This window comes from Cibotium barometz, chromosome 7 (assembly GCF_041138505.1).
Source record: "Cibotium barometz isolate CiBa-2024 chromosome 7, ASM4113850v1, whole genome shotgun sequence".
Taxonomy (NCBI): domain Eukaryota; kingdom Viridiplantae; phylum Streptophyta; class Polypodiopsida; order Cyatheales; family Cibotiaceae; genus Cibotium; species Cibotium barometz.
Window position 1 is genome coordinate 44,580,295 of NC_141052.1, and position 26,153 is coordinate 44,606,447.

Below are 26,153 nucleotides of genomic sequence, written 5' to 3' on the forward strand. Positions count from 1 at the left end.
ATGATGCAAGAGCATCAGCATAGGTTCCAAGGCACACTTATACAAGAGTGCTCGCAAACTGTCACTCATGGGGACCCTTGGCCAAATCCAGGCTTTTGAAGGCCCAACTTTTCCAGTCAGTTGAGGTTGAACACAGTGATAATGAATCATTGGTGGTCACCGTAGCACTGTCATAACATGTGTATACCTTTACCTACATAATACAGTTCACACATTATCACCACATGCCACAAGCTCTGGTATCACAACAATTGTAGAACTTTCTGTGATCATTGTGACTCATATAATGTAATATATCTTATCTCAATGTGTCATTCAATTGTAGAACTTTCTGTCCTCTTTGGAGATCATTGTGACCCATATAATGTAATGTATCATATGTCATAAGAGTGCTCGCGAACTGTGGATTTCAAGCTCACTGCAGTGGGTTTCACACACTGGGACAACCCATCCCTTGGACACTTGGGACGACTGCCCTCCTCCCCACAGCTGTCCTAGAGAAACAGGTCTTGAAGGGCTTTACAGACTAGCCCCTCTGAAAATGTTTTCGATTCCTTCCTTGTGGGTCACGATACGACCAAAGGAAGATCTCACCTATCCCCACCTTAACTCGAGTTTAAGTAGGGAAATGTGAAAGGAAGGGTCCAATTGTGGAATAGATTTGATGAGGTGTCTTTTATGGATTACAGCCCATTTAACTAGGCAGTGTCAAGAGACTCTTCTTGTTAGTAAACCACACCTCAATTCTTAATTGTGCCAAACTTGGCATATTTATGATCTGCAAGCAAAATTGCACCTCAACATCATCATGATGTACTTGGCCTTTGCACGGGAATGGGAAAGCCTTGATATATGATTGGAGTGAGCAATTTAATGTTCTCCCAGATGGGATGTCACTATTTTGTTGTGCTTCTTATTTGATAAATTATCTCTTTTTCTTCAATACATGTTTGGTTAGTGATCCATTTTGAAGAGCCATTGTGCCCTTTAATATCATAAGCATAGTATTTTTCTTATTGCTACTTGGTTTTTCAATCTATATATACTACTTTTATAGGGCTTTTGTGTTGCAAAGCTACATGCCTTCATCTTTCATACTTTCTTAATATTTGTGCATGGAAGGCAAAGAGCGTTACATAGTTACAAAGAGAAGGAGGGTGGAGAAAGTAGAAGTGGAAGAAAAGAGGGCGTATTTTAGAGAGAGAGAGAGGTATTAACATCGGTAGAATGCTTACCAAAAGATGTGATCTATTGTCATGAATGAAACCATCTATCTTTTCTTGATGAAGGAATGCATACACATGACTATGTAAGTCTTAGTGTCTTAAATGGTTTTTACTAACAAAAATCTCGCTATTACCCATCATAACACTAAGGCCACTTGAAATCAAGGTGGATCAAAGCAAATGAGCAAAGCCATGGTTGGATAATAGAGATAACAACAATTAATTTAATGGTACAAGAAGGATTTTAAGCTTTAGTCACTCAATCATGTTGCTAATCTCCAAGAACCACAAACTTAGCAAGATAATCTTAAAGCATAGGCATAATCTTCATTGTAAATTACTTTCACACAAATGTCAACTATAAGTACATGACTATATAGCTTTGTAGAGAAATCCACTTATCACCAAAAATTGACACCTTGCTCCCCATATGGTAACTCAACATGTGTCCACATCTACTCATCCTCGTCATATGATGCCTCGTTTCACTCTTGCTTTCTTTATTGTAGTGTAGTGACACCTAGCCGCCAATGTGGAAACTCAACATGTGTCCACATAAACTCAACATGTGTCCACATAAACTCATCCTCATCCTATGATCTTCATTTCACTCCTTTTGCTTTCTTTATAGTGTAATGAAACAAGTGGATTCGATTCAAATTTATATACATTTTTTGAAGGTTTTTGTTGAAGAAGAGATTTATGTAATAGAGTGGTGTATTAAAGTGGTGCAAATTGTTAACCACTCTGTAGGTTAACATTGTTTCGCTTGCCGACCTACCGTAAGGTGCTTTGCCATCTTATTCGCACGAAATGGGTACTTAATTTTTGTAAGACAGTGCTGGAACATATAAAGCAACCTTACGAAAAGTCTATGGACTTAGTGTATATACTTGTTTAAGACTAGTAATAGAGGTCGAACAATTTTTAAGTTTGGTGAGCCTAGAAATCTAGTCACTTATATATAAGTCATTTTTAACCACTCCTTTGTTTAACATGGTTTCGCCCGCCCGACCTACCTAAGGCACTTTGTCATTTTACCTACACGAAGGGGCACTCAACTTTTTTAAGATGGTGGTAGAACATATAAACCAACCTTATGAAAAGTCTATGGAATTAGTGTATATACTTGCTTAAAACTAGCAATAGAGGCTAGACCATTTTTAAGTTTGGTTGGCCTAAGGTGAAATCTAGTCACTTATATATAAGTCATTTTTGACAATCATTCCCTTGTAATTGCTTACTTCTGAGCTCTCCTTCTTCCCTCTTCTTGCTTGCTTATATGATTTTGAATCTTTCTTGCTTGATGGATGCATGCTAGATAGGTTTGATTGTAGGTTTTCTTCTTGCAATAGCTTCTTCTTCTTCTTCCCCTACCTTTGTGAGAGAGAACCGTTGGCGAAGGACCATCTCTTCTTGCCTCCATCTAGAGATTGGGAGCTCTCTCTTCACCCCTTTGGCAAAGAGCATTCTGGTGTGATAACAGAGTGAGGATGCGACGGATGAGCTAACACACCCACATGAGAAGTTGCATTTACGACTAAGGCAAAACCCAATGACACATTCTTCGGCGGCAAGGAAGCTCTGGACTTGAACACATTTGGTGTCATTGTTGGGGACTAGCCTAGGGCTTTAGCTCCCTTTTTCTATCCATTCTAGGCTATTAGAATCCCCGGTATTGAGAGGTCACACTTCAAAAAATATATGATTTTGAAGCCTTGGATGTGTTTGATTTTCATTTGAATTTATTTTACAAAAATCTATGTTCATCTATTGGTTGGGTAAAACCATGATTTTTTGGTAATTTGCATGAAATTAGAGCCTAAGAGGCTTAGATTGCATTGCTTTGATCCAAGAATTAGCTTAGCAATTATGATTAGGAGTGGAATCCACTCCAAAAACATAAGCATTAAGCACCATAAAATGAATTAAAGTGAAACTGTCAAAATTTTTTCCTGCATTTCATATTTTTTCATAATTTTTTCAAGCATTGTGAAATTAGTAAATTAGAAGCATACTAAATCATCTAAAAATAATTAAAAAACACTTAATTAAGTGCATCACAACTATTCATTAGGATTAAAACAATTATTCACACCCTATCAAGTCCAAAAAATCACAAAAAATCAGGCCAAACTAGCTCTCAACCGGGTAGGGGATGTGAGCCCACAGTCACACAAAAAGACGTGAACCTGGACATGTCAGTCTTTAGATGTGAGTTGTGAATCTGGGCACGTGAGGGTGGACACATGAGCCTACATAGCTTGGAGGTAAGTATACCTAATATAGTATAGACCAATTATTATAGTCCCGTATAGACATACCTATCCATGTCCTTGGAAGATTTTCTTATCATACAATTTATACCAGCTACAAATTCAAAGAAAAACCTTGTCGTAGACCTAGTTCCTATATTTTTGTGTCCCAAGTAGGCCTATTTCATACAAGGGAAATGCGTGAGCCAAGTTCATACAAAAAAAGTGTGAGCCTACAGGCGTGAATTTAGACACGTGAGCCAAGAGACATGAACTTGGACACATAAGCCAAGAGACATGAGCCAAGACATGTGAGCCTAGAGACGTGGACCTACATACGTGAGCCTGTAGACGTGAGCCTAGAGATATGAGTCTAGAGGCATGAATTTGGACATGTGAGCCTTAGTAGCAGAGCAAAAAAAAGCTCTACAAAAAAAAAACTTATTTGATCTAGGGACACCAAGGATCTTAATGCAAACCCAATCTGAACTAACTGTTGGAAAAACCACAATACAGTCAATTGCAATGTATCAAACCACACCTCCTCAAGCCCACCAAGCCTTCGATCCCAATGAATGACTAACACTTAACAAAGTGCTCCCCTATTAAAAAGGCTAGAATACTTTAAATCCACCTCAGGGCGAGCAGCTTTTGGAGGAAATAAGGTAATGAAACATAGACGTGAGTGGAGAAACAACAAAAATCTTAGAAACAGGGGCCACCACGAGCCTTAGAACTTTGGATTCACCACGAGCCTCAGAACTTTGGATTCACCAATTGGCTCTATTAATAGCGCCCTAAAATTTATGAAGAAGGCGTTCAACTGTCCTATTTTTGGGCAGAGCTCTAATGAAGGAGCACGAGCAAGACTAGGAACCTCAAGATTCACTCCTATAGGAAGCAGTGAAACCATGTTCACGACACCACAATGTTTCAAACATTTGGTGTCAATCTTAAGGTGGGTTTATCCAAGTAAACTATGACTGACAAGAAGCCCAACAACCGTAGTTGCTGTACCACCAGGGATAAGTGTGCAACCTCACCTGCACAGTAAGAATGCAATCTCAAGGCTAGGCTGATGGAGGGCAAATCCTATTGGAAATTGTGTAGCCCAACCACATAGGGCGAGATATCCCATATGAAATAGAGGGTCTTGTGCAACCACCTCCTTATGTTCCACTGCCATGTGAATATGCGAAAAACATGCTGAGGATGGTGTTAGAAATGGGAAGGGGGGTTGCAACTAACATAGCACCTAGAAGCTGAAAGTTGGGAAAAACCAAGCCAATCCACATCTCAGGGATGATGATCAAATTTGATGGAACTGGAAATCTCGTTCAGTATACCTAGAGAAGTTTGATCAAATTCGTGAGGCCATGGGATGGATTGTTGATGATCCCACCAAGATTTTCTCGTTCGAACTTTGCCTTGAAGGCAAAGCAGGCCAATGGTTTAGGTTACTAAACCCACTTAAAAAGACTAGCTATGAGGTCTTGACACACTTTTATAGTGGGATTCTTACCTAGTGGGGCCAATGGAGCCCCATATATGGATATCTAGAACAACCTCCAGCCATTGACTATACGTCTCTGTTTGAGGCCATGGTGCAACAAAGAGTGAGGGACCTCAACAATATGACATGCATGCCACCCCTGCACAATGTTTCCATTATAAGGGCCTACACTGTGCTGTAAAGTGTCCTCATAGAACCATCGCACCTAGTGCCCTAGCTTTATTCTTGAATCCAATACCAAATCCCAATGTCATTCCATGCAGAGACATATGTTACAAGTGTGATTCCAACATGCCTTCAAGGATTGTCCCGATAGAATAACAATCATCCCAATGGCCAGAGCATCAACCACTTTGATGAGCCTTAACTTGTTATATAATTTTACAAGGAGCATCAGCCACTTTGACGAGCCTTAACTTGTCATATAAGTTTACAAGGACTTATTCATAACAGTCCCCCTTAATGCCATCACAAGGGTAGTTGCCTTGGATACATCCAAGGCAACAAAGAAGCACAAAGCTCAAGCTTTGACCTCAACATCAGCAGTAGCCCAAGAGCCAAAGGTGCAAGCCCCAAAGGCTATAGTAGCTCCTAAAAAGGCTAATGAACTAGAACCAGAGGTCTAGAAGAAGAAGACCTTAACGAGCATGCAGAAACATAATACACAATTAGTTGTCAAGGGCAACAATGTCGTGAGATAATTGAAAAGTGGTCCGGATGATATCTCCAAAGTTGCCTTCCTCATGGAGACAACGAGTGATCTCCCATTCAAACTAGCTCTTCCCAAAGAGAGGAAACCCATTCACTACATAAACTTTCCAAAGAAATAGAGTACCCTAGTCCTATGTTGAAGAAAGAGAAAATAAAACAAGCCCAAGAGCTGAACTAGAGCCAGTACTTGAGAGGAACTTTAGTGCCTGCTCTGCCAAAGACCTTAACCAAGATTGTAACCATTCTAAGGAGGCTACGAAAAGAGATAGTTCCGGAGATTCAGTCCCAACTAGGAGGAATCAATGGGAGGTGAAAGTTGGCCTTCCATGGGTCATCATAGTCACCACAATATTGTCTCCAATGTGATAGGTGAAGATTTCATCTCAACCCCTTTAGAGGCACCACTTCTTAGGTAAGGATCAGTGCACATACCCTACACATTAGCTAATAGCAAGTCCAAAGCCACCTCCGAGTGAGTACAAGCTAAGTGAGTGTGAATATCGCACAAAGGACATAGTAGGCTTCATAGCCTTTTTATCCTCGAAAGTCTGAGTCTCGATAAGTTCTCTTTTACAAGGAAATTCTCAAGTTTATTTGAGTGGATGAATGGGAATTTAAGAGCCATGTAGCTGAACCAGAACCTGAAGAGGAGGAGGATGAGTTGTGCCTTAATGAGCGCTCTCCTTCCATACCCAAGATAATGAGCTGTGCCATAATGAGTGCTCTCCTTCCATACTACCCAAGATAAAAAGATATCTAAAAGTGCCCATGAACAAGTTGGGGCATTGCTTTGAAAGTGATGAAATGAACTATGTGTTATCTTTTGTTTATAAAGGACTGACGATCTCCACAATCTTGGATGATGGTGTTGTCAGCATAATCACCCAGGATTGTTGAGAGGCATGGGGAAGTCTGCCACTCGTAGGCACAAGCCTTGTGGTCAAGCATGCTGATTGGAACATAGCTAAACCTATGGGCATGGCATTCTTTAGGATGCAAAGATTAAGACCTTCTGGCTAAGCTTCCACCACACATTCATGTGGTGATGGATTTTCAAAAATGACTATCATATACCATGATCCTCCGAAGGCCTTACATGAGAGACATAAGGCTGGTTTTCATGATTGGAAAACCAATCACATTTACATACGTAAAGGAAACCAATCCAGGAAAATATTCTTAAAAATAGGGAAGACTCATCTGATGGGGTGACACATTCTCATCAATGAGTCAGACATAACCACTCGGACTGCTTCAGTCTTGATCTTTGTAGAGCATGCAATGTAGAAGCTCACACCACATCAATTGACATCTTTAAAGCTTGTAACAAGATATTGGATGGTGAAGATGAGAACCAAGAATATGAGCCTATCTCGGAGCTTGCCCACTCCAAGGACTGGATTCATGTTCTTGCAACCATGGACACTCTTCCATGGAATCTTGGAACAAGGTTTGAATGATTGGACAGTGCCAAAATTGTATCGTGGTTCATGCTCGATGTAGCTCGATGTACCATCAGCGGTGGAATCGGCTTGCCTGGAGCTAGAGTTCCCGCAAAAAGGCCTCCACAACGTGTTGTATTAGGAGACGTGGAACTTATTAGGTCACCCACCCCTCGCACCATTCACAACAACCATTATCATGGTAAATAATTCCCATTCTATGACCATCTCAATTGTTTGGAAGTTGAGTTGTTTATTGGATCTAAACCTGTATTGTGCAAGTTTTATGTGACCCCCACAAGTACATTGAAAGAGAGCATCATCCTCGAAAGGGGATGGATCTCAGCCAGGGATTGCATTGTCAATTGGTGAAGAAGGACTGCAATGCTCGAGCTTCCCTTTGGAATGGTTATCGTGGATGAGGGCACCCCAAACTATATATGCACATATATATATATATATATATACATACGTATATACATATATCTATAATATCTATACATATACCTATATAGGTATATGTATGTGTGTGTGTGTGTGTGTGTCAATGTGTATACATATATGTATATACACACACACATATGTATACATATTTGTCTATACGTGTATACATATGTGTGTGCATACATATATGTATATGTACACGCGCGCGCGCACACACACACACACACACACACACACACACATACATACTGTGATGTTCCCAGCTATGCAGCAACTCTCTGGCTATGCAGAGAAGGAGAAGGTAGGGCTCTTGTTCACCTCCCAACCGTAGAAGCATGCACCATCCCACCAGGCTATATGTAGTGGCTTGCTTACCCACACTAGCCTGGCCGCCCGTGGTACTCCGACCCGGACGCGACTCACTCATGAACCCCATACTTACTTGCCGCCCATACTTCAACATGCATAATCGAAGCCTCTTGAGCCTCACGTGCATTACATGCTATGTGACATTACCTTCCCCTGAAGAAGAGTTTTCATTCACGAAAACAAACTCTGGATAGTTCTTGGTTAGCATACTTAAACATTCCCATGTATATGCTTCTTGTTCCCTATCTTTCCATTTAACACGTGCCTCTCATCAGTACATAGTATGCCTTGTGTTCCGATCCCTGAATTCTAGAATCTTTTCACGTTCATGCAAAATAGTCGATGGTTCAAGAAGTTTTACCAAGAACATTAGGAGTAACTACGTTCTCCTTATGGTCAACGGTTTTTCGGAGTTTACTGACATGAAAAATAGGATGTACTCAAGATCTCTCCGGCAACTCAAGTTTGTATGCTACGCTACCAATCTTCTTAAGGATTCTAAACAAACTGCAACATCTAGGAGTAAGCTTTTGACACTTTCCTATCTTGAGAGTCTCCGACTTCGTAGAGTGACTTCCAAGAAAACAAAGTGACCCTCTTCAAGGGTCACTTCTCTATGGCTTTTGTCATCATACTTTTTTGCATGACCTTGTGCACTATAAATGCTATCTCTTTCTACTTTTAGCATATCTTTCATGTCTTCAAGGAAATGCTTGATAGGCTGAATCTTCTCCTTTTGTAGCACTACGGCCACAAGAGATCTTGGTTGGAAACCATACATTAACATGAATGAACTAAATCTAGTGTTGAATGTTTTGAACTCTTATGAATGTGGCAGGTACTCCTCCTAATTGGATTGCTTTTTACTGACATATGCTAGAAGCATGTCCTCTAACACGTAGTTGACTCTCTCGATCTGACCATCAGACTGTATGATCAACCGTACTCATACTTAGAGTAGTGTCCAACTTTTTGAAGACTTCCCTCCAAAAGTGACTATCAAACTTTATATCCCTGTCTAAAACTATATATGTGTGCAAGCTATATAGCTTGTAGATATGTTTGATAAACAACCTAGCTAACTTAGGAGTTTTCACCTCCTTTGTTAGTAGGTATAAGTTTAGCACTCGCTCCTCTTCCTCTAGAAACCTCGACTAATCTCTCCGGACTAGTGCGCCTTTCTGATGAGCGAGGTGGTTGCCTTGTTGTATAAAAGTGTGGCCGCTGCAAATAACGTGCCATACATGTGAAAACAATGAATCATGCTCACATAAACCACATAGTGACTCCAAGAGTTCACTCTTGAAGGCGGTGAAACTCAACTCGTTCACCATCTGCATGCGGCTCAGTGCATCTGCTAGTATGTTAAATTTACCTCTCTGGTAACGGAGTGTAAAATCAAACTCATGTAGGATCTCTGCCCCCCACCGAGCTTTTCTACCCTTTAGCTCACTCTAACTTGAATGCCATTTGAGACTTTCATGATCCGTTCTCGGACCTCGAATGTAGCACCATATAAATAATGTTGCCACTTTTTTAGAGCATGAATAATAGCAAGTAACTCTTGCTCGTAAGCCGAGTAGTTACGCTACATGATAAAGCTTCTTGCTTTCAAATGCAAAAGGGCATCCCCTTTGCAATAAAACTGTCCCAATGGCCTCTCCACTAGCGTTTGTCTCTCTAAATCAAATGGCTCATTAGGCTCCACAATACTCAATGCCGGTGCCGTCTGCCACCAAAGGTCACCTTGAGCTTCTCAAAACTTTTTCGTTGAGGATCCCCCCAATAAATAGTTTTATCCTTTGTCCTCAACTCATTGTGGTTAAGGGAACTGTGATCTTTGCGGTCCTTTACATACTGTCAATAGAACCCCGACATACCTAGAAACATCTATAGTTCCTCGAGATTTATAGGTTCAGGCTATTTGACAATGCCATCCACCTTGTCAGGATGCATCCACATACCATCCACATAGATGTCCACATAGATGATATGGCCTAAATACTGGATCTCCTCAGCAAAAAAATTACACCCAATGATTCCTTTCCAAATAGCTTATTTTCCTTTAGGAGTTTGAACACTGAGCGCAAATGTTATAAGTGTTCTTCTTTTCGACTTACTATATATATGTCATTGTGGAAAACTATTATGAATTTTTCCAAATATGGACGTAAAACCTTGTCAATCTACATCATAAATGTTACTGGAGCATTCGTCAAGTTGAACAAAATGACTATGACCTCATAATGTCCAAAACAAGTTATACATGTGGGCTTGGGAATATCTTGTTCCCTTATCTTAACTTGGTGATACCCAGATCTAAGATCAATCTTAGAAAAATATTTCGTACCATTAAGTTGGTGAAAAAAACTCATTACTGCATGGCATTGGGTATTTATTCTTAATCATAATTTGTTTAAGAGCACGGTAGTCTATGCACATCTGCATAGACCCATCTTTCTTTTTTACCAAAAGAATGGGTAATGCCCATGGTGAAGAACTTGGGCATATAAACCCTCACTTCATATACCTGGCTAACAGCTATTCCACTTCTTTTACCTCGGAGTGGCTTAACCTCTAAGCAGGTTTGCTTATAGGTTTGACATTGGTAGCACATCAATGCCATGGTCAAGCTCCCTAGATGGTGGAACACCATCTGGGAGATTATTGAGAAACATATCCCTAAACTCTCACAATAAATCACTCAAAGAAACTGCGTACTTTTGTTTTATTATCTTGGCTTTAGCTTTGATATTTATGTTTTGTTCACAAGAAGATAAAGACAGGTTCTGGAAAACAGTGGTCTCGACCAAGTCCATTTAAGTTATCACAACTTAAATTAGTTTTAACTATGGAAACTTTATCAATCACATTTCATCTATGAAAAATAAATTGATGCAAGAGTACAAATATATACCTGCTATATATCATCCACATCAATGGCATGGTGGATGCAGTTGGAACCTCTTGCTCACCTTGTAGCATCACCACTCTTCCCTCATGCACAAACTCTATGGACGAAATCAAGGGTGCAGTTGGAACCTCCTGCTCACCCTGTAGTGTCACCACTCTCCCCTCATGCACAAACTCTATGCTATTGTCTTTATAGGCTATGACTCAGGGTAGGGCCGAGGTTATACAACCACTCCCTGCCTAGATAAATATCAGCTTTGGCCAAGTGCATGAACTGGAAATCCAAATTGGCCTCACAACCCTGCATAGCTAAAGGTACCCCCAAGACCACTATCTCTCAAACAGTTTTATCATGACCATTAGTTAATGATACAGTGTAGTTATGGTCGCTTTTGGTCTCTGAAAATCACAACTTCTTAATTAATGCGTACTTAAGAAAGTTGTGAGTGGCTCCATCATCAATCATGACGGTGACTCTACGACCACCTAACCTGTCATATAAGCAGACCAAATCATGTGGTCCCACATCGTCCGGGTAATACAGCAAGCATGGATACTATCCATGTGTCCTACAGTCACCTCTCTGAACTCTGTGGAATGAAGAGGTAACTGTTGGATAGTATGTAGGTGCCGAGAGGATTTACCAGCTTTCTTGGCATCGCTAGAACTATCTCCAGCTCCTAGCTTTGGACATGCTGCCTTGCTATGTCCAGCCTCGAAATAGTTAAAGCATAGATTTTCCTTTCTAAGCTTTATCGTACTGCTCTTTCTTAGTGGATTTAGATTGATTTTTATCTAAAAAACGGCACGATTTCTTCGCCCAGCGCTCACTGTGCTGCTCACTATGGTCTCGTTACTCCCTATCGCCCCAAAAGAATTTCCTCTTAACGTCGGAACCCTATTTACTCTCAGTTGTCTTGCTAAGATTGGATTTAGAGTGATGTGAAATGTCATCATAAATCTGCGCATACTTTATGGCCTCAACAAAATTTGTCGGCTGCTTAGTCTCTACAAAAGCCTCTCATGAATCTACGTGAAGTTTGGAACTCGTTGATTCTCTTTAATTTCAACACAATCTCACGGTAGTTGGAGATGTACTTTGTGAGGGAGATGCCCTGCATTGAGCATTTATCCTAATCATGCCAAGACCTCTACAACTCATTCGCATGAAAACACTCTTTCCGAAATAGTGTTTTAAACTCTACCCAAGTACTTGGAAATCCGACCAAACTCATCCACCATTTGTATGCCTTGCCTATCAACAATGACAGACTGGCCTCTACGGGCCTCACATTCTCTGGCACCTGACTGAGGTTGTAGATATCCGACCACTTCTGCAAAAAGATGTTTACGAGTCCTTGTTGCATTCTTTCTCCTCTCTCCCAAAGCTTAGCGGCTTGAGGTCGCCTATACGGACTACTTTGTATGCACTCTGACCAACGATTCTACTCAAGGCAGTATGTCATTGTTGGTAGGAGGAAAATGCACTCTCCTCTGTGAAGATCTAGGCGCATAACAACACTCCCTGCAAGAGTAGCTAAACTAGCGTCCAAATGGGCATGAATACTCCTAAGTATGAAAAAAATCTCAATTTGATTTCTCTCTAATGTGCTAGTTCTTTTTACAAACAAATGGGCTATGGATACCCTCGAGATATCCATCTTAGCCTCTAACTCCACACCTCTGGGTCGAGTATCATCTCCATAGGCGTCCTTATCAAGAAGATTATCCTCAGAGTAATTCTCGTTAGTGTTGTCAGTCGGTAAGGGTTGCTCATCCCCTAACTTTTATGCTGTCCGTTCGGACCTACGGGTCATCTACGGATAGGGAAACATCAGGAGCTACGTCAATGGGAAAATCCTTGGTCCCTTGCAAGCTCAAAGGAGATTGTATCATCTCAGTCTGTCTAGCAATCACTGCCTGACAAATACGGTCAAGCTTCAGGCCGGACACGGAGGACATGATATGAGAAAACTCCCCTAAGCCACCTAATGGCGGCGAACTACCCCCACTACTAGCCATGTTGGAATTGGATTTCTAAGTCCAGTTCTCTTTTTTTGTTAATTTTTATTTTAGAGATAAAATAAAAAATACGATAAATAAATAGATAACATAAGAGAAATTGGAACTAGCTACCTGAGTTCCATAGAGTGTGTCGGCCGCTAGAGACTTGGTCTCATCAAAGTCGGTGTCGATGTGTCGACGACGGTCGATGTAGTGTGGTATCGGCATCAATCTCCTGTGCACTGTAGCAAGGGGCAAGGCTACTCGAAGAGACGACATGAACGCTAGGGGGTATTGCTGTTGATGTCAAGGATGGAGCGTGCAACGGTGGCGTACACTGCGATTATGTTGGTGTGGGCACGATGGGGCGACAAAGAATAGCCCAATGTCGTGGCTACGACGATGAGGAAAATGCGGCGTGAGGTTGGCATGAGAGAGAGAGAGAGAGAGAGAGAGCTTCTCCTTTTGTTGCTGATGTGCAATTTACATTTAGTTTGGGTGCTTCTCCTCCAACTTGTGGTTTGGGCTATAAGGGTGCTCTCCCCGGCTATAAGGGTGCTCTGAGTGCTGCTTCTCTACAGTCGACGAGAGAGAGCTCGAATGACGGCGGCTGCTTCTCTACAGTCGATGAGCGCACACGTGGCGACTGCGTCCCTGCTGATGTATGATGCCCTTGCTGCTGTGCCCATGCCCACGCTTCAAGATCCTCCACCCTAGCGGCTGCTACGCACGTCTACTGTGCCCACGAGACGAGTGAGAACGAGAAGGTGACCTCCCTCCTTCTGTTGGTGCCACGCGAACGTTGGAGAGGGCGAGAGGAAGATGTCAGCCCCCCTTGCTTTCTGCTGCAAATATTGGAGAGAGAGAGATAATCATCCACGCTTGCTTGCTTCTTCCGCTTAGAGAAGGAGAGCTTCACGATGCGGCTGTGAGCTTGCTTCGGCTATGGCAGCCTCTCCCCTCCACTAGTCATGCTGTAAGATCCTAATTTTTTGAGATAAGATCAGATTTGAAATTGAATGGTTCAAAACCATTGAGTGGGCTCAACCCCCCAGTCATGAATGGATCCTGACCCAACAGAACCGGCGTTCTCATACCAATGTTATCCACTTGTAGTGACAACGCATGTGTTGAAATGTGCAAGTGAATGGGTGTGTGCAGGAACAAGCCCTTAGCAAGAGACTATAAAAGAGAGTCTGTAATTGAATGGGTAGCAGTGAAAAGGTGAGAGGTATCTACTGATGAGAGAATCTAGGGTAGCATGAGTGAATATAGGGGTGTGGAAAGATTCTAGGAAAAGGTGACCCCAGATGTAGGGGAGGTGGCACAAATCAAGGAGAAATTAGCGCGGGATTAGATGCTTGGCATCTTGTGGATGTAAACCCTATAAATTGAGGCATTGGCCTAACCAGTATTTGCTGGTTTTTGAGTATCCATGCCTACATTAAGCTATTAGTTAATTGCTCACTAATCTCGTCTTAATCATCATCTAAACACTTGCTAATTATGTTGATTCTTGCATTTGATTTATCATAGTTCATCATCTTGCTTGCATTTTATCATGGTATCAAAGCCAAGCTTAGGATTCATCTAATTTTTGAGCCTATTTTATCTTACTAATCATCTTATTAATCATACTTAGAAAATAATTACTTTTTTAGTCTATTTTAAACTAGTTTCTGTACCCCCAGCTATTGGAGGAGCTCTCTCTCTCTCTCCAGCCATAATATTAGACCAAACCCTCTTAGCCACACTTGAGTAGACTCCCCATGCTTCAGTCAGCCATCTCAAATTGCCAAACCGCCGTCGGATGCTTCAAGAAATCGCGAAATCGCCGACGCTTCTTTTCTTGAGTAAAACTTCAAATTTGTCTTCATGTCTTGCAATTAGGAGCAATGGAGCTAGCCCAAGGGGTTTTTGGATGCTCTGAACATGCTGGTGATCTCAAATTTGTAAAATTCCTTAAGGAGAAGTGGCATCAAGCTCTGCATCAATTTGCAAGTGACTTTGGTAAAAAAGAAATTAAACATTTAATGTTTGGTCAAATATTTTGTTTCTTGGCTTGATCCACTACTACACTAACTGCTATTGATGCCTTTGAAAGGATTTGAGCTCATTTGAACTCTAAGGCACCATATCTGGCCTCCTCGTACACTCTGTTTTTTGCACACAAAACAAGAGATTATTTCACTAATCAATGATTAATTAATACTAATCACTATATTTTGGTACAATTGAGGGTTTAAATTTACCAATGGGTATCTAATATAGATTCCTATCACTTCAAATTACAATTCGTAGATGGTTGATATCCCAACCATTCAGTACCATTCAATTACCCTTGGCTTTATGTAATTTTTGGTAAATTTATGCTGATAAATCTGTTGTAATCATTATTTAACACCATATTTGAGTTGTAAAAGGGAAGACACTGCCCTTGAATCTTGAATTGGATCAAGAGGTAAGATCCCCTTCACATCATCATGAGCACAGCATAAGAAATAGCTAAATTTAAAGGGGAGCACTTTCATACATGGCAAACAAAGACCATGTATTTGCTCATGAGAAAAAATCTGTGGGGGCTAGTTGAGGGAAGAGATGAATGTCTAAGTGAGATTGGGGAGAATGAGTGGAAGAGTAGGAATGAGAAAGCATTAGGGCTTATAGCACTTAGTGTACATTATGGGATATTGGCCACCCAAGGCCTAGTAAGTAAGTTTTGGATACCCAAGTGTGAATAAGGGCCAATTGTATATAAGGCATTTTCTCATAATGAAAAGGACACAATCCCCTTTGTGCTAAGAGCTCTCCCCTTGTGACTTGAGAGAGAGTGAGGAGTGAGAGCATTCTAGCATTGTGCCTCTTTTCATGCTTGTATACTTATGCTTGTATGACAGAGTGAGAGAGACTGTGATTGGTCTATGTGATGGTGTGAGCGACTCCATGGTGACAGTGTGGAGGTGGAGCTTGGAGTTTGGAGCTTGACAAGCGAGCTTGGAGGCCTCAAGGGACTCGAGATCGAAGCATTGGTAAGTACCCCACAACGGTTGTGATCTATTGCTCATTCATTACGTGAATGTGTAGAGTTCCCTCTTAGAGGTGTGGTAGCCCATAACATTTTTGGCGCTGCTCTGCTGGGGAAACACCTTTGTTTCTTCCATTCTCTTTGAGTTTCAGCTCCCATTGCATAGTATTCATTAGTGCCTTTGCATTCTGGTAGTGCATTGTGTGGAAAATAAACGGATAAGGTATGTGTGGTAGAAAAAAAAGATATGGTTTTGATGCTATGAATGTTGTGGTGGAGTAGTTTAGGAAAGGATTCATTGGTTACTTTTGATAATTTTGAAGTTAGCATCACTAAAAACACCAATGTGAAGGAGCAGGTTGGGTATTGTTTTCCTCTTTTTTAAAAAAAATTCATAAAAATAAAAAACATAAAGGACCATTGATTGAGCCAGGAACTTGTATTTCATTTCTCAAGAGTGGCACAATCTACTTTTCATATGTTGGATAAGTATTATGCACCCAAAACAACAGGTTGTCGACACGGGAAATTCCACGTGAAAGTGTAGGAAATTTATTCACGCCGTGAACCATTTTTATGCAGTTTTATGCTGCCAATCGCTCATGCAATCAGTGCCTGAGATTATCGCCAAAAATCACGAGATTACCTTCCAAAAATAGAAACCTTTATCTTGACACCTCTGACACGGTGCAATCCGCCAAAATTTTGAGCACATGAAAGTGCGGTAAACTTGTCGACATGAACCATTTCTGAAGCGGTTCACGGTGTGAAACACTTACTATTTTACGACGTGAAATAAATCCTACAGATTCACGTGTAGGCCAAACCAACGGATTGATAATACCAAGACTGCAGAGGCCGGCTAAGGAAAGGGAATTTGACTAAAGGAAGGAATTTAGCCCTAAGGAGGAAAATTTTTTGAGCATGTTAAAGTGCAGGAAAACCATTCACGATGTGAACCAATTCCTGTAGTTTCACGACGTGAAACATTCTCTGCTATTTCATGCCTCTTGAACATAGCGATGGAATTAAAAATTAAAATTAATCTGAGTTGATTAATAGCTTATCAGATCATACATACATGCACTTAAGATCTGGAAAACTCATCGGAGACGATCTTACGCCTGCATCAAATCACCCAAGAACTTCCTACCAAAGAAGTGTGGGATCAGGACATTCCACAAGCACACACTTGAGTGTTTTGAGAAACCTGAGCCACTGTTGAAGCCCCAGTAGTGAAGAATCCATGGAAGAAGGGCTGAGATACGCTGGGTTTAGGGAAGAAGATAAACCACACTCCCCAACCAAGTCCATCCGGATCATTGATATCACCTAGGGATTTTTTGATCTCCAAATCAGTCATGATGAAGAAGCGCAATTTGCGGGCATGGATCCGTCAACTAGTGCTGGACTCGGTCCAAGACAAGAATTGTTGAAATATACAAGTGAATAGGGTGTGTGCGGGAACAAGCCCTTAGCAAGAGGCTATAAAAGAGAATCTGTAACTGCAACGCCAACAAATGGTACAGGAACACGTTGAAGTGCTGTCCTAAAGTGGGCGATCAATCTAGCAGAAAAAGGGGGATAAAACGATGATGAGCAGTGGATGCCCAGTCGATGAGTGACCGTTTGGTCGATGGAGAGGATTAGGAGGCACCTCATATTTATATGAGGGCAGGGTGTTGGTTGACCAACATATAAATATTATAAAAAAGTGGCCCTTTTTGGGTTGGGTTAAATACCCTTTTTGGGTATATTTTCACACACACTCTCTCTCATACCAAAAAGGGATCATGAGAGAAGATGAGGGGAAAAAAATAGATTTGGTTATCGAAGATGAGGATTCATGTGATTTGAGACCGGAGTATAGGCTTCTGGATTGAGAGGTACTAGAAGAATGCCACAATGCAAGAGGTTTTCACATGCATGAATGCCCATTTTTGGGTTTTCATTCATACATGCACCCCAAACACAAAAAATAGAATGCTGTGCATAGGGAATGCAGGATGGGAAAAAAATGCAATGCAATGGGTTTTCACATGAGCCGTGCCCTTATGGGGTTTTCACACTGACTCATGTGCCTGATACAAAAATGATAAAAAATATGAAGGGAGAGGAAGATCCACCTCTCAATGTGCAGAGGATGGTGGTGGTGGACCGATGCTGATCCGATTGCGAAGACACTCGAGAATGGGGCGGTTGACGGACTTCGTAAGGATGTCTGCATGGTGTCTGTCGTGGAAATGTACTAGAGTCGGATGGTACCAAGCTTAACCTGCTCCCTGGTAAAGTGAAAATGGACACCCACATGCTTGGTACGGTTAGAAAAAATAAGGTTGCCAGCAAGGGCAATCGCACTTTGACTGTCGACGAAGATGGTAGAGGCGGTGTTGATGGGGACGCGCATGTCGGAAAGAAGTTGACGACGATACATAGCCTCAGTGGTGGCATCATAGAGAGCCCGATATTTGGCTTCTGCGCGGAAGAACCTGCAAGAACCTGCAACAGTGTCCTGCTTTTTGCTAGACCAAGAGAAAGGGGCGAATCTGAGGGAGAACAAATAACCACCATGAGAACGTCGATAATCGAGATCACCAGCCCAGTCGGAGTCCATGTAACCACGCAAGGTGATCCCACGACTGTAGTGAAGTCCATACAAATAGGTACCTGCTAGATAGCGAACAACCCTCATTGTTGCTGAACTCCAATGTGGCCCCTTAGGAGCATTGAAATACTAACTTAAAATGGATGTACAATAGGAGATATCATGATGAGAATTTGTGAGCCAAATAAGTTTCCCAACCACTTGTCGGTAGGCTCGCTCTTCATGTGGAGGTGAGTCCACTTCCTTTGATAGTTCAACGGCGGTGGGATCCAATGGAGTAGCCCGTGGGATAGCACCATCAGGAAAGTAGGAAGTAATGAGTTGGAGACATGACTTCTCTTGAGACATGAAAATACCATTAGGATGTTGGATCACCTCCATGCCAAGGAAATATGAGAGAAGACTGATATCAGTCATCTCCAAAGTTTGTCTAAGTTGTGCCATGATATCAGCCATTTTGGTTTGATGTGAACCTGAAATAATGAGGTCACCGACATATAATACTAGGTAGCAAACCATCCCCTGATCAGTGTAAATTTAGATATTGGGGTCACAGTGAGATGGTTGAAAACCTTGGCTGTGAAAAAAATTATCGATGTGATGATACCACGCCCGAGGTGCTTACTTAAGCCCATAAAGAGCTTTATGTAAGAGAAAGACTTTGTCCTCAAGGTCGGGGAGCGGGAAACCCGGAGGTTGGTCAATGTAGACCTCCTCTTTGAGAATTCCATTTAAAAAGGCACTCTTAACATCCATCTGATAGACTGGCCATTTGTGGTGGGCAGCCAGATTGAGTAAAAGACGGATTGTGGTCATTCGAGCACTGGTGGGTGCAAAATGCCTCCTTTTTGGTAAAAGCCTTGCACAATAAGCCGGGCTTTGTATTTGTCCAAGGTACCATCGGCTTGGTGCGGAAGATCCATTTGGTTCCAATGACCAATGACCTTCTTATGACGAGGGTGATCCACAATGGACCACGTGCCATTACGGTCAATGCTTTCGAGGTTTAGTTCCATAGCCTGTTTCCAGGATGGAATTTTAATAGCATCTTTCCACGATGTTGGCTCATCATGTGCCACATAGTCTACGGAAAAACAGAGGTGAATGAGGCATGAGGAGCGAGTCTGGTGGATCGACGAGGACCGTCCAAAGGGATATCAAGGGGAGGCATGCCAGAATCACGCATGGTTTGTTGATACCAGCGAGGTAAAGGGTCCCTGGTGGGTGGTTGTCGGGAGGAGGAATCCTCCTCAAGAGGTGACGTTGTAGGTGACTGATGGAGTTCATTTGGCACATTCTGAGATTCTTGTTCAGTTGGTATGGGCAGTGGATGGCAAAGTAAGCCTTGCTCATCAAAGACGTCTCCACGACGAACGAAAACTTTGTTTGATCGTGGATCAAAAACTTTGTAAGCCTTTGATTCAGAAGAGTAGCCCACAAAAATGAGCAACTCGCTCCTTGGCTCAAGCTTGCCCCTTGTATCATTCGGAGTGTGAGTATATACTCGACACCCAAAGACACAGAAATGGGAAATGGTTGGCTTTTTGCCAAAAAATGCCTCAAACGGAGTCCTGTGGGGAACAACAACCACCGTGGGGCAACTGTTCAGAAGGTACATCGCAGTGTTGACCGATTTCGACCAGAGGCGTTCAGGCAGCTCAGCTGCAAAAAGCATGGAGCGTGCCATATCCATCACTGTTCGGTTCTTGCGCTTGACCACTCCATTTTGTGAGGGAGAGTTGGTGGAGGTGAGTTGGCGTTGAATGCCCTGATCTTGTAAGAAGTTAGAAAATTGATGGGAGATAAATTCACCACCATTGTCACTATACGCAATGCTAATTTTGAGACGCCCATTTGATTAGTGACTAACCGAACCCATGTGGAAAAGTATTGGAAAGCGTCGGATTTATGCTTTAGGAAATATACCCACATGTACCTTGAATAATCATCAACAATCAGCATGTAGTAGAGAGATCCATTCAAGGAAGAGGCTGGGGATTGGCCACTCAAGTTGAAATGAATCAACCTGAGGATTCTCGAAGCCCAATGAGTAGCATGTTGTGGGAGTGGGGAGCGATGTTGCTTACCCATTTAACAGGGCTGACAAACATCCTTTGTCAGTTTGAGGCTGGGTATACCTTCAACTAACTTGCTCATAGAGTGTGGCATAGGGTAGATGACCATAGCAAAAGTGCCATAGTCGTTCAATGTCGGAGGGAGCTTGGGTAGGCCCAAACCCGATGAAACTCTGCCAGCAGAAGATGGCTCAATTATTAGAAAAGTAGACATCCGGTACAAACCATCCTTTTGAGCTTGACCTCTATAGCAACAAGACCAGTAGTTTCTCAATTACCTCAACAACTCGTTTGTTGAAGTAAACACCATGATCGAGTTGGGTTAGTTGCGATACAGAAAGAAGGTTGAGACCTAAATTAGGGACAAGATAGACATTGTCCAAGGTAGCTTGGTTGGGGCCAGTGTTGGTGTTAACAAATAAGACAATGCCAATGGATTTTATGGGCATCATTGTGTTGTTGCCACATCGAACTTCTCCCTTAACGGGACGTTGAGAGATGAAAATGTCAGTGCGTGCCATATGGTGAGTATCCCCACTCTCAACTACCCAAGTGACAGGATGACCACAGGGAAGAGTTGGATGGGCCTAAATGATGGGCACATAAGGATTGTCAGGTAACTAAGAAATCTGAATGAAGGCAGAGGCTTTCCCTTGCGGATGGCCTTGTTTAGGCCTTTGTTTCTTCTTTTTTCTGGAGTAGTGTCTAGAATTAACCTTAAATGTGACCTACGCAATATTGGCCAAGGGGCCGGGATGAGGTGTAAGGGAAGACCAATCAGACATCTCTTTGGGAGTGGTGAAACAAACTGACCGGGAAGGTGGGGCTTGAGCAACCTGACTATTGGCTCGCCCCACTGGGAGGAACGCGGCCAATTAGAACCATTTCCTTTTAAGTTGCTGTTCCTTTCCCTTGCTGTCCTTTTTGAGTAGAGGTGGTATTGGACACAAGGGCCCCATCTTGAGTGGAGGAAGAGGATGACTTCTTGGGATGAAATTGGTCATGCAACCGAGCGAAGCACAAGAGTTGGCACTCACACTCATATAGGTTAGGCATAGGTTCTAAACTAATGGTTTGTGTGACAAAAGTAAAGCTAGGCGGCAACTTGTTTAGTAAAGTGATAACCTAATCTTCTTGGGACTTGGCAGAACCAGTGGTGGCAAACTCAGCGTTAAGGCACCGATATTTAGCAACTTTGACGGTCAGGTCATCCCTTCTTTGATACTCCTTCACTAGGAGGCGGGGAGGGGGGGCAATATTAGAAGCACTTGGCACACATTCCCTTAATTTAAAAATTAAACTTAGTACATTGACATGGATGTAAATTTTTGAAAGAGGGTGTATATTGTGGGATGATCCGTGGTGCTAGTGGTGTTGAGTGTGGCCACGTCCCTATTGTGAGAGTTACCTCTCCCTCACCGCGAAAGGGGGCTCGTCGGGAAAATGGTGAAGGGATGGTTGGGAAAACAGCAAGAAACGACAAAAAAAGAGGACGGGGAGAACGGCAAAATGGTGACACCAAGCTGATGAAGTCAAATTTGTGTGGAAGGCTAAGATATGGATCGGACCATGCCGACAAGCCAAAAAGGAGGCCGGGCCAGATGGGTTGATGAAATGCATGTGCCGAAGTGAGCTGAGTCGACAGGTCGAGACGTGAGGCCAAGCCAGCAAGAGGGAAAGCTTGACGTGGAAATCGTTTATGGAGCCATGAGGCTAGAAACCGAAAAGGTCCGAGAAACTCTGATATGGTGAGGCATCAATGGCAAGTAAGGTTGGTTTTGGAAGGCAAGATGGTGAAAACGGTCCACATGGGATCGAGGTCGGAAACAGTGTTGGGGCACATTAGCGCGTATCTGTAAAGGGATCCTCCTCAACACGATCCTTCCACTTGATCTTGTATTCCATGAGTAGCGTATGCCGCGATTGTCTTTCATGAAATCCAATAATCTTTTCCGGTTTGTGTGGCACAAATGTCATATCTTCGACATCTATGATTTCTTGAGGAGTAACTAACTGATCAGTTCCACCCAGTACTTCCTTAAGTCTACTGACATGAAATATGGGATGAACTTTCACATGAGAAGGCAAATCCAATTCATATGCAAAACTGAACCAATCTGACGTGTAACCCGAAATGGTCCACAGTATCTAGGGGATAATTTCGGAGATCGACCTGTCCCCATAAAGTCTCGAAATCTTTCGAAACTCGCAAATACACCATTGTTCCTTAAGAGAACTCTCTTGGTGAACAATGTCTATTAGAATAAAATATGTCTCTATCTTGAGAACTTCTAATAGATTCCTTTGCTTGTAACATTTCTTGCATATCTTGCAAAAAAGTATGCGCTGCATCATGCTGAAGTCCTGAAAATCCCATGGTAACATGTGATCTAGGTTGAAATCCATACATAAGTATGAAAGGACTAAAACCTATACTGGTATGCTTAGTACTGTTATATGCAAATTCTAACATAGGAAGATAATCCTCCCATGAACCCTATCTTTTGGAGACATACGCACAAAGCATGTCCTCCAAAGTCTAATTCACCCTTTCAGTCTGGCCATCAGATTGAGGATGATTTGAGGAACTCGAGTTCAAAGTTGTTTCCAACTTCTAAAAAGCAAGCCTCCAAAGTCACTTGTAAACTTAGAGTCCCTATCTCACTGACTATGTATGCGGTAAACTGTACTGTCTAAACAATTGCTCGATAAACTGCCTTGCTAATTGCGTAGCTGTATACACTCTTCCGTGTAGGTAGAAATCTAGCCATCTTTGTCAAGCAGTCCACCACAACCCAAATGGAATCGTGGCCTTGATGTGTTCTTGGCAATCTGGAAAATCCATGGAAATACTTTCCCACTTATTACCTAGGATTTGCAAAGGATGCAACATCCCAGCCTGTCTAAAGCATTCAGCTTTATTTCGACGTGCCTTCTATCTTTGTGAAATATTTTGCTTCGATCAAGTCATCTGATCTAGGGAGAGGATAGCAGTTCTTGATTGTCACTTTGTTTAGTCTCTTGTAATCTACACACATTCACCAGGTGTTGTCCTTCTTTCTCCTAAGTAACACATGCACACCCCAAGGTGATTTACTTGGATGGATTTGGCCCATCCTTAAATAATTTGTAAGTTGTTTAGCCAACTCATCTTCCTCAACCTGGCTCATCTTATAAGGCAGAATGCTAATAGGTTGAGCACCAGGGACTAGATCAATACGATGATACACTGCCCTTTTGGGTTGTAAGCACAATGGAAACTCCTTAGGAAATACATCTTGAAACGAGTCAAGTAACTTCTTCTTTGCTTTCAAACACACTTAATTCATTAACATCCATAGTATGTATGAGAAATGAAGAAAGTGGAATCAAAACACAATGGAAAGCATTATACAAAGAAAAATCCATTATATTTCCAAAATTGGTATTTACAAGAGGTCCCTGAGAGAGATGTATACAATCACCTAGAATACAATACTGGGTGTTCCTATGTTCAAAATAAAAAGTATGACTAGACCAATCTATCTGGACCTTAAGGATCTTAAACCACTTAATCCTTGATAGCAAGTCTACATGCTCTAGGTGCATAAATAACACAGCACTCCAGAATATCTTTGTAGTCCTGAATCCGAATCGGTAGCTTCTCTACATTTTGATCCCACACAGGTAGGCATACCTCATAGGTATGATCGCTATGTGCCGTGTCCAGACCCAATTTTTGCACAAGTTTGTAATTGACAAAGTTGTGTGAGCTTCTGGGATCCAGAAGAATGTGGATTCTATGGCCACTCACTTCTTCATAAACTCAGACAAGATCGTGCAAGCCAAAAACTTTAGAGTTGAACAGACAATAAGAACATGAACAAGTGTTGAAATATGCAAGTGAATGGGTGTGTGCAGGAACAAGCTCTTAGTAAGAGACTGTAAAAGAGAGTCTGTAATTAAGTGGGTAGCAGTGAAAAGGTGAGAGGAATCTACTAATGAGAGAATCAAGGGTAGCATGAGTGAATTTAGAGGTGTGGAAAGATTTAGGAAAAGGTGCCCCCAGATGTAGGGGAGGTGACACAAATCAAGGAGAAATCAGTGGGACTAGATGCTTGGCATCTTGTGGATGTAAAACCTATAAATTGAGGCATTGGCCTATTGAAAAATTGCTCGTTTTTGAGTATCCATGCCTACATTATCCTATTAGATTAATTGTTCACTAATCTCATCTTAATCATATTCTAATCACCTTCTAATCATATTAATTCTTGTGTTTAATCCACCATAGCTCATCACATTGCTCCAAATTTAACTACTAGGGTGAGAAAGTACAGTACAGAAGTACCTGTCAAAGACAACTGGTTGGCTACCTTCATCTTGGGTCCTGCATTGGTCTTGGCACTCTTCTTCTTCGAGCACTCATTATGCTTGTGTCCTTTTTCTTCGCAGATGAAAGAATGTCCCTCCTTCTTGAGCTCTTGAGCTTCAAAGCCTTGAGGAGACGGTTTTTCTTCGCTCTGGAGTCGAAGTAGAATTCTTTGAAGGTTTGTCCAAAGGCTTTCCTTCTATCGTGCTAGCCATCAGCGTGGAGAACTTTCTTTTGTGCTTGTTTCCCTGCTCGGTACGAGTTTGGTTTTAGAAGAGACCATCGTATCATCATAAATACGGGCAAAGTGAAATATGGGCAGAGTGAATGGCCTCGTCCAAAGTTTTGCACTTGTTATTCTTGACTTGTAAAATGGTATGAGTCACGTAAACCTGCTCTACGAAGAAACCCAAAAGATTAGTAGACTCCATCTTCATAGCTTTCATCTGCAAGTCTCTAAATTTCTGGAGGTAGACCTCATAAGTGAGGTTCTACGAGGTCATGGGGTCAAACTGAGCAACTATATCGTAGTCATTCTCCTTCTTGATGAGGAATTCTTTCTTGAAGACTTCTTCAAATTGTGCCCAGGTTGTTGGTTTAGGTTTGAGTTCTTTCCACCAGAGCAAAGCTTTTCCGAGAAGAAACCTGCTGCCAACTGAATCTTTTGTCATCGCTATGGATGAAACTGGAAGTGGACCTGCCACTTATGTAGCCACGTGTCCGCAATCTCCTTGGTACGCTGCTTTTGCTCACCCCCAAACTGTTATGGAGTAATGTTGGGACCTAAAACAGATGCCAAGGTATCCATGCCCGAGAAAGTAGACAAGGTAGTGGTTAATAAAGAGATGGAATTCTGCAAAGCATGTATCTATGCGACGACCTATGCTTGACGCTCCATGAAAGAAGCCTCGAAAATAACTTTAAATTCCTAAAAATCAGATTTAATCACGAAATCTTCGAATAGATCGCCATCGGCGGTCTCGGTAGCTGGCAGGTCTTCACGTTTGGGAACGGGTTCCATCTCCGATTGTTGGGTCGACATTGTGAAGTGGAAGAATTTGAAAGTGAGAGAAAATGTTGGTTGGAAGCAAGAGAAGAAGCAAAAGAACTCAGGAGATGTGTGGCTAGAAGCCCACTTTAAGCATATTTTATAAGCCCCCAAAAGTGTTTGTTTTTATGTGTTGCTTTTGTGTTTTTTAAAAAAACCATGCTAGATGGCT

General features: G+C 42.0%; 1 protein-coding gene and 1 long non-coding RNA gene across 2 annotated transcripts; both read right to left on the reverse strand.

Moving 5' to 3' along the window:
• Positions 1-61: 61 nt before the first annotated feature.
• LOC147637058 (uncharacterized) lies at positions 62-14,021 on the reverse strand. The gene is made up of 2 exons (XR_015266319.1): positions 13,010-14,021; positions 62-193 (listed from the first exon to the last, which is right to left on the reverse strand). It is a non-coding gene; the product is annotated as an uncharacterized LOC147637058 (long non-coding RNA).
• Positions 14,022-18,150: 4,129 nt separating this feature from the next.
• Positions 18,151-18,594, reverse strand: LOC147637059 (secreted RxLR effector protein 161-like). The gene has a single exon (XM_086800999.1). The coding sequence runs from the start codon at positions 18,592-18,594 to the stop codon at positions 18,151-18,153; it is 444 nt and encodes a 147-aa protein (XP_086657125.1).
• Positions 18,595-26,153: the final 7,559 nt, after the last annotated feature.

Excerpts from the sequence above, each read along its gene's own strand:
- LOC147637059 (XM_086800999.1), bottom strand. The coding sequence starts at position 18,594 with ATGAGGGTTGTTCGCTATCTAGCAGGTACCTATTTGTATGGACTTCAC.